At 32.0% G+C, this 13,102-nt stretch overlaps 2 protein-coding genes across 2 annotated transcripts in view; one reads left to right on the forward strand and one right to left on the reverse strand.

The window, feature by feature from the left end:
- Positions 1-13,102, forward strand: part of LOC125875543 (norbelladine synthase-like) — a 51,335-nt gene that overhangs the window by 29,305 nt on the left and 8,928 nt on the right. The gene's annotated exons all lie outside the window — the stretch shown is intronic.
- On the reverse strand, positions 3,865-10,050 carry LOC125875532 (NADP-dependent glyceraldehyde-3-phosphate dehydrogenase). Its single transcript, XM_049556517.1, has 10 exons — positions 9,834-10,050; positions 8,449-8,642; positions 7,827-7,955; positions 6,835-6,954; positions 6,303-6,439; positions 5,822-5,977; positions 5,119-5,497; positions 4,710-4,826; positions 4,506-4,615; positions 3,865-3,889 (listed from the first exon to the last, which is right to left on the reverse strand). The coding sequence occupies exons 1-10, from the start codon at positions 9,976-9,978 to the stop codon at positions 3,880-3,882; spliced, it is 1,497 nt and encodes a 498-aa protein (XP_049412474.1). The 5' UTR covers positions 9,979-10,050; the 3' UTR covers positions 3,865-3,879.

The following is a 13,102-nucleotide window of genomic DNA, read 5'->3' on the forward strand; positions in this document are numbered from 1 at the left end:
CAGTCTATTGAAACAGTTTATTCACCTTTTCAAGTTAGGAAAAAAATCACATACATATCATTTTATCTAAACTTCACTTGTAAGATTACAAACTCCTTAAAAAACAGTGCTTTAATTTTGTCTCAAAATAAATAATAGCGTATCATTTAAAAATATTTTAAGCCTAAAATATCAGAGCAAATGATTTGACGAAATGAGTAGATGGTTGAATGATGACATGGACCCCAATTTATTTCATTTGTGAGACAAATTTACTATCTTAACCTGTAGCTTGAAGATGGACTTAGCTTGTAAAATAGAAGCATGTAGGCTAGTTTGGTGGCCACAAGCCCATAACTATTCGAATGATGGGTGACACGTTAATTTCCAATTAGCCTAGTGTATAATTGTTTGTTTATTTTAAAAAGATCATACAAATTTAATTTAATTCAAAACAAATAATATCATATCACAGTAAGAGAATTGTCTTTAGGATTAGCCAACATCTTCATTAGACATAATCACTTTAATAAAACTTAAAAAAGTAAATGACATTAATTTGGACAAAATGAACTTTAGATACTTGACGAGAGGTGATTAAACTACAATAATGAAATAATGTTTTTCTAATTCTATCCAAACCAAGTAAAAAATATTGTTAGGTTGACATGCCATTTCAAAAGAAAATTTAAAGACATGAAATATCTTCTTTCATAAACCCTACATGTTCTAACATTACCATAATTGATTAGACGAGTATGTGTAAATCAAAGTTATGCTTAGGAATCTCTACAAAGAAAAGAACCAAATGTAGTTTCAATGATGTGACTAAACATTAACCAAAAAAAAGACAGTTCGATGTATTAAGTTAAGTATCGTGAATTTACATAGGGTTGGGGAAGTGCAACACTCTTATGAGATGTGATGTAGGTACGTAATATATCCTGATGCAAATATTTATGGTTGATTTCATGACTTAATTTTGTGATCTATAAATCAAAGATAATTTTATCATTGTTCCAAGGCTCCCCTCAAATTATCGAAGTGTTATGAGAATAAAACTTGTGCTTTTCAACAGTATTTGGGACATGGTTCAAGACTAAAATAGTTGCTTATGGTGAATTGAGGATGATTTTATCACCAAAGTTTGTTGCAGATAGATAAGTACTCCTCCGATATTAACTGACCAGAGGTTTTTGGTTTAAATTTATAATTGAAATTATGTTTCGTAGGAAATACTCTACCTCTAAAGGGAAAATTGAGGCGTGATGGATTAGTCAAGGCCCAAAATAGAAGTTGACAGATGGGGGAATTATTCACGCTTGAAATGAGAAAAGTTAATGTAGAAACACATTAATATATTGATGTAAATATCATGGGCGGATAATTTTTATCGTGATTGGTGTAATAAAAGTAAGATAGTAACAAGTAACCTAAAAAGACTAGTATGCCCTTAATAGGAACATAAAGTGATTGAAGGTCAAAATATGCTTAACCAAGATTAATCAAGAAATTAATTACATTTTTTCCTTTAATTAAACTAAAAAGCTACTTATCTGCTTAAGTTGTAGGTATCTGTCTTTGTCTTGTACCTATCAACAAATTAAATTAACCTTATTTTTCTCTTTAATTTTTCAATTGAGAGACTACTTTACACCTCAACCCAATCCCATTGTACACTTTAATTTTAATTATTATTTTTCCTTAATTTAATTATTGCCCCTTCTAAAATTAAAATAAGGTTTTGGTAGCTACTTAAATACTTCTCACATATACTTTAATTCTTCAAAGATTCTTGATTCTCAAAATTATATGACAAAGATGGTACTAGTGATTAAAAAATTAAGAAAGTTCTAGTTGAATAAGTAGTGTATTATACTTAATTATTTTCTCTTTTGATTTTAAATTATTGATGCTTCTAAATTTAATCAATATACATAATTATTTGATGCCAAAATACAAATGAAATCAAGACTCTTTCATATGTATTAAATCATATAATAAATCATCAAAGAAATAATTAAGGAAAAGAAACAACTTTAAAGATGTGTTTAATATGGAAGGAAAATATATTATGAATCTTGTCCGGCCCAATCCACCACCCCATACCCCTACCCCTGAATTTCACCCACACCTCACACACACCCCAACTCGACTCGAACCTTATCACTCCATCTTCATAGTGTTTATTTAAATTATATATACATATTTTTCGATAAGCCCTCGCCTCTCACGCCTACCCCATCCCTCCCCTACCCCCATCCTAATCATACCACCTGGCCCAATCCACCATCCCCGTACCCCTACCCCGGGTTGCACCCACACCTCTCACACACCCCAATTTGACCTGAACCCTACCATCCCATCTTTATAATGTTTATTTAAATTATATATAAATATTTTTCGAACTTTAAAAAATAAGTACTTTCTAAGAATATACATTGTCCTCCATACTAAAACAAGTTGGATAATTGGTGATAGGGAATAAATACTGTAGATCCAAATAGGGATATAACCCTACATTAGAGGAAAAGAAACAAGAAATATCTAAGTATGAAAAAGTTAAAAGTCAATTGGGAAACAAAAATTATTCTAGTGGAATGTTGAAGATCATCACAACAAACAGTACAAGAATAATATATTATAGTAATAATAACTAGTGGAGTAGAATGGTAAAGTGTAAAGAAAATTAAGCTTTTTTTTTCACAATAACTAATAAAATATTTGAGTCAACTCTTAGCAACTCTTATTAATTATTAATTTTACAAGATAGGATGACACAAAAGATAACTAGTAAAATTAAATTATATATTTTGCAATCCACCAAGAATTAATAATTTATAATATGCATGCAGTATTAGATAAGTGTATTAAATTTAAATTATTAATACACTTTCTTTTTGTGTATTAAATATATATAAGATTTAATTAAATTAAACTTGAGACCAGCTACATATTAGAAGTAGGTAGTATTAGGAGATGACCCTTTATTTGCTTTATACATTATTGTGTTATTATTGAATAAAAATACAAGGATTAAATTAAGAAAAGAAATGGTTTCTCTTTAAACTAATAAATTGGGAGTAATATATTAGTATTACCAGGGAACCAATGGAATTAGGAGTAAGTGCACTCATGTCAGATTTATTATTCTAATAAAAAGAACTTGTTTTCAACTTGTACACCTAACAACATAATACTATATAAAATAGGTTTAACAAACAATATTTACCTCCGATGTCAGGTCTTCCTAGAATGAATTTAGATTAATCGAATTCCAAAATAATTATCAAACATCAAATGAGAAAAAAAGAAAAACTAAAGTTTAGTAGTAGAGGTAGCTAAGAGCAGCAGGTTGTGAAGGTCGATGATAATAGAGGTAGTTGGCGTGAACAGATTCAGAATTTTAAGTAGATATGTACACTTTTATAGAGATGTGGATAAAGAATTTACCTTGACAAGTTCAACCTTTAGATTATTATCCATGATGGAAATTACAATTTTCATTGAGGAAGGTCAATAAAGAAAGGAGTATCCCACAAAAAAGTGAGGGAGAGGCAATATTTAATTACATTTTTTTTCTTTGCAAGTGTTCACACCAAATCAATAAAATCAAGACGTATATATTCTTGTTTTTTGTTTTAACTTTTATGATTAAATAATTTGATTTGATGTGAACACTCGAACGTATAAGTATGATCAAACTTTAAAACTTTCAATGCACTTGCATGAAAAGAAAACTGTATTTGCTTTGAATGCACAAAACCATTAAAACAGCCCACAAACAGGCCCAAGTAAGAAGCCCAATTAGAGCAGTACAGGGAGGACCTTCTCAATAAATAAAGAAGGAAAGCTTTATTTGCTTTTATTTCCACAGCTTCATTTGGTTGTCAAAATGTCTCATAATTTTCTGTGATAATTAAAACAGTAAAACAAAGTCAAGAAACATGAAAAATATGTTCATGAAGGAAAAAAAGAAAAAGAAATTTTGAAATAAGTAAGCACAAAAGAAATTGACTAGTGGAAGTTGGGAACTTTTCAAAAATATCACTCCATATCGTTTTTATGTGTCTTAGTTTGACCAGACATGAAATTTTATAATTTTGAATAATGTCATGTCATTTCTTTAAAGAGTGTAACTAATTAGAAAACAAACATGCTGGAATTGAAACAACAACAACAACATATTCAGTGTTATCTCACGAGTAGAATGTGAAAGGGTGATATGTATGCAATCTTATCCCTATCATGTGAGATAGAGCTAGAGACTATACCATAGAGGAAGCATATTATACCATACAAAGCAGAATAATGCGATAAACGAAGCACAAAAAAAACAGCTAGCTAGTAACATCAATCGAAGAACAAGAAACTGCGAGAATAATGCTAATATTAGTCCACCAATATTAATCTTCATAAGCTCAAAGGAAGAAATGAACAATAATTGGTTTCAACTCATTAACATCTACAACATAGATTCTTAATCATTATTGTCAAATTTCTAAAGCAAATAGTGATTAATTTACCCCATAGTGTAAGAAGGGGTTGGCAAATTGATCACAGTGGTCTTCACTTTAGTCATCATGTTAATGCTGTTAGTAATCCCTTGTGATCCAATTCCACTGTCCTTAATACCCTGTTAAGCAAAATTAATCACCTTAATTACTACGAAATTATCGCGAAGATAATCAAGATTATGTAATTTGATGTTGAAAACGGAGTTTAATTACCTGGAATGGAAAATGATCCGGTCCACGAGCTGGAGCTGAGTTAATCTGAACGGTTCCGGTTTCCATTGCATCACTGATCAGTATTGCTTTGTTGATGTCTTTGGTGAACACACAACCCTGTAGTTAAGAGTCAAATGTATCAACCTCAGAGCATACTACAGAGTCGTTTGGTTCACGTGCTAGTTATGTCGTATAGGAATTGTTTATGCAGTGAATAATAATGTAAGGACGGAATCATTATAGGGTGACTAACCTACACGTTGAATGTTATGTTAGGTTCTTGCATAACGTAATGCAAGTAGTATTATTTACTATGGTCAACCAAACGTTACATTAGTTATGCGGAGATTATCTCTTTCTAATTCCTCCAACCAAACAACGACTAACTTTTTTCTTGTGAAAGAAGTACCTGCAGACCGAAATTGCTAGCATTGCAGTGGTGAATTCCTTCTTCGACTGAGTTGATCCGAATAACGGGCAAAACTGGACCGAATGGTTCTTCCCAAGCGATTCTCATGTCTGGCCTAACATTGTCTAACAACAAGGGCCAGATAAGGTTGCCTTCTCTCTTGTATGGCTGGCAAAATGTTGCATCTTTCTCCTTTGCGTCCATGACCAACCCCTCGATGAAATTCGCAGATGACTCGGAGACAACTGGAGTGATATCACAATCATCTTCGGGTGGCCCAACGGTTAACTTTGCCACTTTGGCATTTACCTTCTCAACAAGAGTGTCAGCAACGGATTCCATCACCAACACGACCTTAACGGCTGTACATCTTTGACCACTGTGATAGACATGAAGGATATCGGCATATTATACGTGTAATTATGAACTCTACATCACATTCATATCTTCGATGATTAATGGATTAAAGAGAAGTTCATCGAACACACGGACAGAAATGTGATCATGTGTGAGTGATAATAAATCAGGCAATCCATGAAGTGAGTATATCATTAGAAAAGCCTACTATTATGTCGATTTCATAAAATGCATACATTCGTTTTGATCCCCCTATGGCGAATACCAATGCAGTTCCGACAACGTGATTGTTAAGGAAAAAACACTAACATGTTCTGTTTGGATAACGAAAATAAAATTCACACACCTGTAAGAAAATCCTCCTTTCACAATGTTTCCAGCAGCCAAATCTAAATCAGCATCCTCGAGCACGATACAAGCGTCCTTTCCTCCCAGCTCCATCTGTAGGGGGACCATTCCTGCTTTCTTCGAGATTGCAACACCGGTGTCTCCACCAGTGAAGCTGATAAAACAAGAAAGAACGGTTATGCGTGAATACACAAATATCAAGAACGGGACTAAGGAACTTGTTTACTCTTTAGTGTTTCGGTTGCAATCTAAGAAAAAACATAAATCAAACAAATGCAACAATGAGATAGAATATACTCCCGATGTTTAATTTGTTTGTCTTATTTTTTCTTTTTAGTCCGTTTAAAAATTAACATTTCTTTTCCTTTTAGACAACTCTTTAATTCCAGCTTTCTACGTAGCATGTTTAAGACCACAAGATTAAAGGGAATTCCGTGTCAAGTCAAAACCAGACAAACAAATTGAAATAGAGGGAGTACCTGATACAGTTTACTCCAGGATGCATAGTGAGAAAATCTCCGATTTCAGAACCTTTTCCGGTCACACAACTGATAAGGCCTTTAGGGAATCCAGCTAAGTGGAAGCAATGCACCATATGCAGGGCAGCCACAGCACCCTGTTACAATTGATCACTCAAAGTAAGTAGACGTTTGAACATGAATTTGGTATTACTTGAAAAAAAAACATAGCATCTGAAGTTAAGTTGAAAACAGGTTATTGGAAATTGAAGTTGTGTTTGCACGTGAATTACTTTGAAGTTTTGCAAGGGACAAAATTTAACTTGAAAAAGTGGTGAGAGCACTATTGGTGATTTTTTTTCTCGAAGTTAAATGATGTTAATATTATCCATTTATAGAGCTCCTTTAGCGGTAAAGTAACGTTGTAACAAAAAAGGGAAAGGATATGTGTCATCATCATATAGAATACTATTGATAAATCGGAGAAACTATATAGTAAGAATTTGATGCATTCTAATATAGCTAATTTGAGATCGAATTTTAGTGAAGTAACCTGAGTTGGAGGCTTGAGGACTAAAGAGTTTCCAGCAATCAGTGCAGGAGCAATCTTGGAGACGGCAAGATTGACCGGATAGTTGAAAGGAGGAATGGCTAGAATCACACCCAACGGTATCTGTACTCCACAGACGTGTAGGTCATAATCATCAGCATATTACCGATAAACTTAATATTAACATTTTAAGTATAAAACGTGAGTTCCATTCTGTATTTTGCTACTGAAAACGGAAAATTTACAGATAATATGAGACATTAAGTGGTTATAGGCTGATCTTATGAGTTTCTACATTTTCATCTATTTATTTTTTTCGATTTATCTTTGGACTAGTACAGATTCAGGTAAAAAAATGTCCTCACAACCTCGTCTGACTTGAAATCGGTTTATGTTGCCTTCCTTTTTAATAGACAAACAAAAAACATTTGTCTTGAGGGAACGTCTTTATAGGTGATGTCTTCACTTTCCTTTCTAGTTTGTTCCGAAAAGAATGATACGTATTCTATATTTAATGATTATAACCACACAAAAAAGTGTAGTAATATTCCCTAAGCATATTCTTTATAGGACAGTGTTTACATGCTGTCAATTTATAACATCTCTTTCTTGACTTCTTTTAGTCAATACTTAGAAAAGAAAACTCCCATCGCCGTCTTGGTTATTTTCTTGTTGTTGTTGTAAGAACCTAATTGGTTTTCCGGAATTATTTTATTAGCCTAAGTCAAATCAAATGTCCTGGCTATATGTAATGCCACTGCAACAACATTTCCAATGGGTGACACAAAGTCGTAATCCAAGCTCATCGATCCAACATTTGATATACGTATAAAGACAACATGCTTTGCAAAACAATGAAATGAAACTACTTATAAAGTTGTTGACGAAGTCATTAAAATATCTTGATCCTTTGACAATCAATGCAAATCGATGATACTTTATACTAAATGACATTATAATAAAGCGATATTAAATCGTTTAGTCAAGAAATGTACCTTGGATGTTAGACAGTATTTGGTCCTTTCATTTCCAGGGAAACTATCAGATACCAAGAACTTACCCTCCCCTAGAATTCTAACTCCTTCTTCAGCAGTGTAAGAAACCAGATCTCCAGACCTCACAACCTTCATCAAATTCACAACGTTATCAGCCGATAAAGCAATTAATTTTTTTTAGAATCCATACAGTATTTTACAAGTTTTAAGTTCTATGTACTAACAACATAATAATAGACAAACATGGCTACCACATGCTATCGATCACTAGTTAAACATCAGTAATAGATCCAAGATTTTTACACCATCAGCATCTATGTTGCTTGGACTCTCCAAAAATATTGCCACACGTGTCTGATTGTCCAAAAGTGCACTACTTTTGGAGGATCCGAAACATATTTGGAGGAATTTTTGGAGTGTCGGAGTAACATAGGTCAATGTATATGTTTCTCGGAATCTCCAAAAATGTTGCCGCTCCTATGTCGGATCATCCAAAAAATGCACTACTTTTGGAGGATCCAACACACACCAGGCGACATTTCCAGATTAGTCCGAGCAACATAGGACTCATTCAGTGTATATAACTTAAATTCTTTCTTTTTGTTAATCGACAACGAAGTACCTCGGTGACAGCATCTTTAGCTGGTTTTGCAATTTCTTTAACAAGGCATTCAGCAATAGGGGCTTTGTGTTCTTTCAAAATTGCAGCTGCCTTATGAAGTAACTCTGCTCTTTTCCATAGTGGTGTTTTAGCCCATGATTTTTGTGCTGCTTTTGCTATTTCCATTACTTTGTTCACCTCTTCTTGTGTACATGCTGAACCAATAAAAAAAAAAAAACAAATATCCATGAATCTCAAACGTTATCATTTTCGATACGTAGACCAAATAATACAATACAAGCAAAAGTTCAAATTTTCCAGGAAAAAACTGGATGCAAAATCAAGAAATAGTTTATGCATAAATTTTTTTACCACTGTGTTAGTAAAGAGATTACGTTCTATACACCGACTCGGTAATTTTACACAATCAAGTCACTTATCGGTGACGGTGACGTTTACCTACGACTGAATAAAATGTTAACTAACATGTTATAATAGGTTAAACTACACTGACGATGGTGTAATTATTTTTACACTATCAATGTATATAACTAAAATTGTGAATAGACAAAAAAAAAAAAAAAAGAATCTAGTATTGGGGTTTCTTGGCTGTTTCCCACCTCCCAATGTGACCAATGATCATAAAATTCTACAAGAAAACAGAACACTTAAAGTCTGAAAGTTTTAAATGCAATCAAAGTCGGAGCTACAATTTTGAGTTTATGATTCTCAATTTTATAAAATAGACGTTCTAAATAGATTATTTATACTTTTTAAATACAAATACATGGTTTAAGCCAAAACTACGATTCTGCTCGATAAGCACAAGTTTAGTTCCATCCCGACGGAGGCAAAAGTCAGCTACGACCGTGTAAACATTACATTCAGAACTCAATTATTAACACTTGAAGTTATCATTCTAAAATGCAAAATTCATAAAGTTGAAATCTCGAGTCTGCTAGTACAACAAATTCCAAAGCACTTTGCACAAAATTCATGGTACCCCAGAAACATATGCCAGAAAATTCATTAATTATGTATATATGACATTTTTCCAGTTATTACCACTAGAAGTCATCATTCTAAAATTCATAACTCATAAAATTAAAATTTTAGTTTCGCCCCGTACACTACAACAAATTCCAAAGCAATTCAAACAATTTGATGCACTAAACTCCTGCTATACATAAGCTCCAAGAAAAGATAAAACTACAAGAGTCTATTATACACAACTTGATCCATGTTATGTAACATAAAAGCAACTTTACCAGTTACGTCAACGCTCCCCTTCACCCCATAAACATATGACACAAAATTCATCAAAGAAAAATCTCAAACAAACATCAACCTTGAATTATTTTTTTCTTGAAAAATAATTTGTTTTTTCTAAAAAAAAAAAAGCATACCTTGAACTTTGTATTGTGTTTTTCTTGTAGTGGGATTAATAATAGCAACAGATTTCCCAGAAGCTGATTTTCTCCATTCTCCTTCACAATAATATTTGTACACTTCTCCATCAATTATTTCTGCAAATACTCCATTTCCAGCCATTTTTACACCAAAATTTTAAATTTTTTTCACAATAATTAAAAAAAAGGATAAGAAGAGAAAATGGTGGATTTTCTTTTGGGTGAATTTAGTGTGAGTGAGAGTGAAAGTGTGAGTTCTATAAATATAAATTTGTTGGAGAAATATGAGCCACATTTACTAGTATTGAACAATTTTGAGACAAGGATTTTAATTTTGAATTTGACATTGTTTATGGAGGGTATTTACGATATTGCCATTGTGATCTAAGTAGTTAGAAATTAAAAGTTAGTTGAAAGACACGTTTCTTTTTGAACGGTCCACTTGTAAACCTCGGATACTTTTAATAATTATTTGTTTACATATATGAGTATTATTTATAATTTGTCATCTACTTAAGCGAAGTATTTCAGAAACAACCAATCCATCTCTCCAGCGTGAAAATTATAAGATCTACTTATATTTTATCTTTCTCAAATTTTATGTGTGAGAGATGGGTTCAAAAGTGATCAGGCGTCATGTGAAAGCTTACAATTGCAAATCATATAGTCGATAAATCAGATGAGAAATAATAACATACTAAAAACATATGATTTGACCAAACGGCCTACATATAATAAAACTAATATTGAAAAACATAAACATGTTGGGAAAAATCTCCCCATAAACAAAATCTCATATATATTAGCTCTCTCTATATATATATATTAGCATTTACTAATATATATTAGTTCTATATTTACCATTTTACCTATAAAGAAATAATTTAATTACAACTATACAAATATTTATGACTTATTTTACGTTACAAATTTCAAAAACATTTATTTAACTAATTACAATTTTTCAAAAATCATCACATAAATTGAGACAAAAACAATATCAGCTATGATCATATGTCAGCAAGGGTGGTTAGATATAATTAAAATAAGAATGGGCTTTCCATAAACAAGTTGTTGTTTCTTGAATTGGAAAAGGATATTAGATATGTACAGAAGACTGAGCTTCTCAAAATGTCAGCAGCCCCAAGGAAGTTGGAAGTTAGAATTATGTCATAAGGATAGCAAAAATGTACACATCTCATCCTTCTGGGCGGAGTTAGAGTATAGTTTACGAGTTTAATTAATTGAATTCAGTAATATTCATCCAAATCCTATATTTATCTTAAGAAATTTACTAAATATATGTAGATTACTTCAATAATTTAATATGACAATATTTTTGAATTCATATACTTCAAATTCTAGTTACGTTTCTATATCTTTCAATCATTCAAATAAATCCATACCTAAGTATGGGCATTTGGTTCTATCCACAGTCTAAAGCAGCTTCCTCTTATCTTTTTCCTCCATTTGCAATATAGATTTTTGCAAAAAACAGTGGGTGTAAATGAATGAACCTTCCTTAGTTGATCTTTTTGTTAGGGAAATTTTAAGTCATATATTGTCACGATTCAAATTTGACACTTAGATCGCGATAAGATACTTGACGAGTTACTATCTATAAAATGAATCCCTTTGAGTTATAATATGCTTTGTGAACAATGATAGATAATGAAAGAGGAATTATTACGAACATGCTCAATAGTGTGGAAGCGTTCACATATAAGGTATATAAGTGATCAAGTTATGGAGCTACTAATTCTGAATACAAATTATGAGGTACGAGTCAGGAAAAAGATAGTACTCCCTCCGTCCACAATTGTTTGACAGGTATACTAAAAATAGATGTCCAAGATTAATTGTCAATTTAAACAATCAAGAAATAGTTAGTCACTTTTTTCCAATTCTGCCCTTAATAATAGTGTAGTTCAATTGAAAAGTTATGTGGACTTTTAGTATTCTTGGTATAGTAGGGTTATATTAGTCAAATTACACCTTGTATTAAATTTTCCTTGAGGGGTGTGCATGACCTTACCCTGACAAACAATTGTGGACAGAGGGAGTACTAAATCTGTTATTCATTGCTCCACTAATTTTGATTCATGTGACCAATATTAATTAGGCCTATTGAAGGAGTTAAAACACGTTGTTAAAGAAAATCTCTATTTTAAGGTTCGGATTTGGTCAAATATCCAATTATAATTGAAGGGATTTTAACTATTTCATCATACGCTTTTATTTTATAATTAACATGAAATTTCAACTTTCAAGACCACCAATGGAGTAAAAAACTACTAGACTTGATCGATATAATAAATTGAACTAATGTGCTTAAAAATTAGCTGGTTGAAAGTGATGGATCAGGCAAAGAAAGGCAGGGTGCAAAAGAAAGGAGTGTAAATGGAGTCATCATAAATTCTAAAGTTTGGAAAAAATTCAGTAATTTTTACTTAAAATTATATTTATATTAGAAAATTTATTAACTATGTATATATAAATATGTAATTGTAAAACCAATAACTAAGATGAATTATGGATTTGAAAAATTCAGAATCCATAAACTTTAAATCTTATCTTCGCCTTAAATGAACTTCTTTATTATTTCTTGGAAATCGTGTAATAATCTCCAATAGTTAACAATCTTTCTACCTTTTCAAAATAGAAGTAAGATTTGTGTATATTCTACTATCTTCAAACCTCGCTTGTTAAATTATACTGAATTTGTTGTGGTTGGTATTTTTAAGCAAATCTCCAAATATATCAAGGAGAGGGAAAGTGTATACAAGAAAGGGACACATTTTGGACCATATATAGAGTGTTTGATGACTTTGTGACTCATATGCTTTTGTTTTCAAATCCTAAGGCTTTGGAGAACCACAAATGTAGTTAAGGGGTAGGTGAGCCCATTACAATGATTTCAAAGAGAATGGCTAAAATTATTTTAGGACCACACAAATGAGGCCCATCAAAATTGTTGAGTTGGAACCTGTCAGTTTGGTGATAAAAACATGAGTTGGTTGTCTATAACAAACAAGACAAAGTGACCACACCCCTTTAAAATCTTATTACTATCATTTTGTCGTATAATTTACTAGAAGAGTTTTAACTCCGAATCTTAGATATAAAATTGTCTTTGATGAGGAGTTTTTACCTTTTAAATTGGAACTTTTCAATGCGAATTTGGATTGATTTGGGGCTCAAAGCGGGTATCTGATACAAATGTTACTCAAACTCTTCAATATTGATGTCGTATTCGTGTGGGTCCT

The sequence above is a fragment of the Solanum stenotomum genome, chromosome 9 (genome assembly GCF_019186545.1).
Source record: "Solanum stenotomum isolate F172 chromosome 9, ASM1918654v1, whole genome shotgun sequence".
Taxonomy (NCBI): domain Eukaryota; kingdom Viridiplantae; phylum Streptophyta; class Magnoliopsida; order Solanales; family Solanaceae; genus Solanum; species Solanum stenotomum.

What these genes read in the sequence shown, in the direction of transcription:
- LOC125875532 (XM_049556517.1), bottom strand. Translation starts at nt 9,978, where the DNA reads ATGGCTGGAAATGGAGTATTTGCAGAAATAATTGATGGAGAAGTGTAC. An exon ending in TCCTCAAGCCTCCAACTCAG is followed by an intron (nt 6,440 to 6,834) that starts GTTACTTCACTA and finishes CAATTGTAACAG; the next exon opens with GGTGCTGTGGCTGCCCTGCA. An exon ending in CTAGCAATTTCGGTCTGCAG is followed by an intron (nt 4,827 to 5,118) that starts GTACTTCTTTCA and finishes TCTTAACTACAG; the next exon opens with GGTTGTGTGTTCACCAAAGA.